The sequence below is a fragment of the Pundamilia nyererei genome, unplaced genomic scaffold (assembly GCF_000239375.1).
Source record: "Pundamilia nyererei isolate P.nyererei 1_Seehausen unplaced genomic scaffold, PunNye1.0 scaffold00319, whole genome shotgun sequence".
Classification (NCBI taxonomy): Eukaryota; Metazoa; Chordata; class Actinopteri; order Cichliformes; family Cichlidae; genus Pundamilia; species Pundamilia nyererei.
Window position 1 is genome coordinate 436,817 of NW_005187720.1, and position 5,355 is coordinate 442,171.

Genomic DNA, 5,355 nt, shown 5'->3' on the forward strand with positions numbered 1-5,355 from the left:
TAATTATCCACAAAATCATCACATTCTCTGTAGGATTAAGGTCGACTATTGAACGGCGCATATTTAAAGGATTTAAAACCAAGTTAGTACAAACGTCACTAATGTCACATAACTTTGCTGACATGTGGCCAACAGTAATGTTTTAATGTTCTTCATTATTAAACATTTGTACATAAATAAGTGACACAATATTCAGTACTTACTTTTGAAAGTTTACTCTTCGGCCGCTCCGCTTCAGGCATCCATCGTTTTTTTCCGAACAAATTATCCACACCCACCACCGCGTTATGAATTGTGGGATATATGGGACCACGAAGTCTACAACGGACCACACTTCAAATTTGGGGACATGAACGGTACATTTGTTGACTGCATTTGGAGTACACTTTGAATTGGGACACCCTTCGTCGCGTCGCTGTGACATAATCGGTCTCCAAATGCGTGCGGTCACTGGATTGGGACACAGCCATAGATGCTTCTTTCACTCCTCGTTCAAACCGTCTGTCTTCCAGTTCAACATGTGGACACTGGCGTCCTCAAAGACTGACCTTTGACCTTTAGATGCAGATGAACAGCTGAGTCCTGTTGAGGTGGCTGTTTGGTGTCTCCAGTGTACAGCTCTGAGCTGTCCTTGCTGCACAGCTACACTACGCTTTTTAGTTTGTGTCTGCATGTGTGGCTGGGTCTGAAGGACACTGGGACGTCGTGGTGGCGAAGACTCCTGAGTCTGCCTTCCACAGGGTGGAGGTACTGCTCTGTGTGTGGGAGCTTCAATGTTAATGTTTCCATTCTCCTCAGTGTGCACAGAACACTCCAGAAAACCACGATCCTTCCACTGAGCTGATGTGTTGGCTGGTAAATGGATGAATAGACTGATACGTTGATGGGTGGATGAATGGTTGAATCGATGGATCCTCTGTGGAGGTCGTCAAGAGCACCAGATTCCTTGGTGTCCAGCTGGTGGAGAACCTCTCCTGGTTAACACCAGCTCCATAACTAAGAAGACCCAGCAGCGTCTCTACTTCCTATGGAAGCTGGGGAAAGCCCATCTCCCTCCATCCATTCTCACCACCGTCTACAGAGAGACTATCGAGAGCGTCCTGAGCAGCTGCATCACTGTCTGGATGGTAACTGCACCGTATCGGATCACAATGCTCTACAACTGTTAGTGAGAGCAGCTGAGAGGCTGGAGCCTCTCTTCCCTCCATCACAGACACCTGTCACACCTGCTGCATCTGCGGAAAGAGGTACCGGAGCATCCGGGCCCTCACTGCCAGACTGAGGAACAGGTTCTTCCCCCAGAACGTCAGACTCCTGAACACACACACACACACACACACACACACCTTAATACATCAAGTTACCTTTTGCACAACCCACTGTCATTGTTGCACTTTTCTTTTGCACTGTTTTTGTTTTGTTTGTTGCAGTTTTTGCACACTTTGCACGTTATGTAGTCCTGTGTTGATTGTGTGTCACATGGAGCATCGTGGTCGTGGAACGAATCAATAGACTGATACGTTGATGGGTGGATGAACAGGTAACTGGATGGAGTCGCCCTCTCGCTCCGTGTACCCGCCTCCACAGCGCCACTCATCGGCCTGCATAAACTTTTTTCCCGCTGTTGTTACTTCCTGTTTAGTCCGGAGCGGAGCCTCGACTGTCCCCCGGGTCTCCGCCGGTGTCCTCTGCCTCTTTGTGTCCGTGTGTGGCCGCTCGGTCTCGGACTCACAGCTCACCTCCAGCCTCCGTCGACCCTCCGGGAGGACGCGGGTTCGGTGTCCGGGACTGCGGGTAGGGAGCCGGGCTGAGCTCTCCCGGGGAGCCGGTGTCCGCCTGGTTCTTCCGCCGTGCGGTCCCGATGGATTTTACTTAAATGTGTCCCCGTGAAGCCGCAACAGTGCGCCGTGCTAATGTGCTGATTAGCCGGCTCTGCTAACCAGGTCAGTTCAACGCGCTGACCTTAAAGTGCTGTTTTCACTCACTTCGAGCTAAAGCTGCTAACTTCCAGCGCTGCTAGCCGCCACTGTAACTCCTCCGAGTCCCTAAAACTGCGCTTTAAACTGGGCTTTGACAGTCTCCCGGGTGTCGGAGCTCTTTCGGGTCTCTGACTTAATTGGACTTGTTGTTTATATGAAGTTTAACTCCGGTTTAACAAGTAGGGCTGTTAAACACTGCCTGTCAGTGTTTGCTAAGTTTGATTAAATGTTGTTTAAATGGACAAAGAGCCAAAGTTTACTCGTCAAACAGTTCCTTAAATCTAAGAGAAGCAGGCAGAAGGTCAGCCCACGCTCAGCGAAGCCTTTATTCGGCTTTATTTTCAGTCTTCAGCGGACTGACTATTAAATTCAATGTTGTGTGATTGAGGTTTGGAATGGGGTGGGCCGGGGCTGACCAGTAAAGCTGGGTTTAGATGTGGATTAAAAGTTTTCATTTGGCCCTAAACTGTTTATAAAATGTTAAAATGATTTAAAAATACAAACTTCAGGGTTTATCGAGGATCCAGGGACACACAGGATGAGTTTTCACCGGGGGCTTAATGTCCTGTTAGGCGTAAAATTAGACGTTTCTTTAACGAGGTTTTGAATGGAGTTTTGACGCTAAGCCTCTTGTTGTGTTAAAGTTACTTATTTGGGCTAAACTGGGCTACGCATCGAGTCCTGAGTTAAACTGGGTTAGTACCTGAGTTGTGTACTGGGTTCACTGGTGGGTGTCAGTTTACTGTGGTTAGGATTAGACTCTGGATTGGATCATGTGCTTTTTAATTGGACTAAAACTGTGAGTTAAAGGTAGTTTTGGGGAAACTGTGTTAAACTGGGGTGCTGTTGGCATCGGTACTGGGTGTTGAGCGTTGAGGCGGGCCTGGTGGGTTTCTGCTCTGTGTTCCCGACCCTCACAGGTGTGTTCTTGTTCGTGTCTCATGCAGTTGGTTCCGGTCTAAGCAGGTTTGGTCCCAGCTTTAGCTCACCATGGCAGAGCTCCACCAGGCGCCCACCTCGCTGTGCTGCTGCCGTAAATCCCTGCCGGACTCCGGGGGCCGGTGCTCCGGGGACTTGGCCCGGCCCTCTGCGGGCCTGGGTCTGGAATCCCAACGCTGCCCCCTGGTGGATGTGGCGTCCGCATCGAACTTCAGGAGCTTCCAGCTGTGTCACTTCCACCTGGACCTGCGGCTGAACTTTGCAGTGAAGGAGATGAGCGGCTGGCTGGTTCTGGACCTGGTTCCGGTGCAGCCGGGGGTCTGCTCCCTGATCCTGGACTCCCACCCTTCTTTATTGATCCACTCCATAGACTGTAAGGTGCCGGGGGCCGGGCAGCAGGAGCCCGTGTCCCTCACGTACCGCGTGGACCCGTTCACCGACTACGGCTCGTCGCTCAGCATCAGCCTGCCAACCGCGGCAGTGAAACCAGGCCGGGCGGTCCAGATCACGGTCCGCTACACCACCACGGACGGGCCGGCGGTAAGGAGACGACACGACGTCTGTACAGCGTGAGCATGCTGAAGGTGACCACAGCGTGACCCGTGTGTGTGTGTGTGTGTGTGTGTGTGTGTGTCTGCAGATCTGGTGGCTGGACTCGGAGCTCACCTGCGGTCAGGTTCGTCCTCTGGTCTTCACTCAGGGTCACTCAGTGTGTAACCGCTCCTTCTTCCCCTGCTTCGACACGCCAGCCGTCAAGAGCACGTACACCGCCACGGTCCGGGTGAGTCACACGGAGCCCAGGTAACATCAGAGCGGTGACAGAAGGCGTTTCCTTAAACACCTGCACTCACGCCGTTTCTGCTCGTCCTTCTCGGCAGGTCCCGGATGGCGTGACGGTCCTCATGAGTGCGTCTCGGAGTTCATACTCCAAACAGGACCGCGTCTTCCAGTTCTCCATGGAGTTTCCTGTACCCTCCTACCTGGTGGCGCTGGTGGCCGGCGAGCTGCAGCACGTAGACGTCGGGCCGAGGTCGCTCCGCGTAAAATAACGTTTTCATTATTTATCAAAATGAGTCCAAATATTGTTTCGATGTAAAATATTTCGATGTGTTTGCCGACGAGTGAGTTTGAAACATGTTACAGTAAAAATGATTTTAGGCAAACAAACAGATCATTTTTCATATTCCTGATGTTAAATCGGGGGGGGGGCACTCCAGGCCTCGGTGTCCTGCAGGGGTCACCCTGGGTCACACCTGAGTCACACGACGAGCTCATCACCAGGCGTCTGGGAACGTTTTCATTTAGTCGTTTAAATCAGCTGATTCGTCTAAAACCTGCAGCACTCGGAGGCTCGAGTTATTCAAATAATGTAAAGCAGTGAAAATCAGTATGAAAGATAAACGTGAGCTAAAGGTCAAAGATGATCATAAACAAAATATTTACATCTGTGCAGAAACACATTTTGACCTTCGGCCAATCTTCTTTCAGGAGTCGTGTGTGGGCGGAGCCTTGCCTGTTGTCCTGCGCGGTGAAGAAGCTAGGGGGCAGCGTGGAGCGCTGGCTGGGCGTCGCCGAGGACCTGTTTGGACCTTACCTGTGGGGCAGGTGAGCCTCTAAGTTTCTGACCAAACTTTCTTTAAAACATCCTCGGCGATGCTGACACGGCTCGTCCTCAGGTGCGACATCGTCTTCCTCCCTCCCTCCTTCCCCATCGTCGCCATGGAGAACCCCTGCCTCACGTTCATCATCGCCTCCATCCTGGAGAGCAGCGAGTTCCTGCTGATTGACGTCATCCACGAGATCGCCCACGGCTGGTTCGGCAACGCCGTCACCAACGCCACCTGGGAGGAGATGTGGCTGAGCGAAGGCCTGGCGACGTACGCCCAGCGAAGGATCACCACGGAGGCCTACGGTAACGCTGCGTTCACCGTTTCAGAATTTACGCTTTTGTTGGCGAGATTTTAAAACATTTTCAGTTTTACGTGTTTGAACCTGAAGTCACGAACAGCTGATTATTGATTTTTAAAGTAAACACGACTTCAGCCTCAGTCCACATACTTTTGGTCACCTCGGGTTACCTGTCGCCCTCAGGTGAGCCGTTCACCTGCCTGGAGACTGTTGTGCGATTGGACGCCCTCCACAGACAGCTGCGTCTCCTTGGAGACAGCAACCCCGTGAGCAGGCTGCAGGTCAAGTTTGAGTCAGGTGACCCCCACCCACACACACACACACAGATGGAGGTGTGGTGTCCACTCGCACAGGTGAGATGACATCACTGTGACCTGTTCCAGGTGTGAACCCCAGCACGCTGATGAACCTGTTCACCTACGAGAAAGGTTTCTGCTTCGTGTCGTATCTGTCGGAGATCAGCGGAGACGTGAGACGCTTCGACTGTTTCCTCAGGGTCAGCACACACACACACACACACACACACACA

At 51.9% G+C, this 5,355-nt stretch overlaps 1 protein-coding gene across 1 annotated transcript in view; it reads left to right on the forward strand.

The window, feature by feature from the left end:
* Nucleotides 1-1,485: 1,485 nt before the first annotated feature.
* Nucleotides 1,486-5,355, forward strand: part of rnpepl1 (arginyl aminopeptidase like 1) — a 6,840-nt gene continuing 2,970 nt past the window's right edge. Inside the window, exons 1-8 of the mRNA XM_005751635.2 lie at nt 1,486-1,943; nt 2,927-3,458; nt 3,559-3,699; nt 3,797-3,948; nt 4,407-4,523; nt 4,595-4,830; nt 5,010-5,123; nt 5,210-5,322. Coding sequence (XP_005751692.1) covers nt 2,970-3,458; nt 3,559-3,699; nt 3,797-3,948; nt 4,407-4,523; nt 4,595-4,830; nt 5,010-5,123; nt 5,210-5,322 — 1,362 coding nt within the window. The 5' untranslated portion in view covers nt 1,486-1,943; nt 2,927-2,969. The remainder of the gene's footprint in view (nt 1,944-2,926; nt 3,459-3,558; nt 3,700-3,796; nt 3,949-4,406; nt 4,524-4,594; nt 4,831-5,009; nt 5,124-5,209; nt 5,323-5,355) is intronic.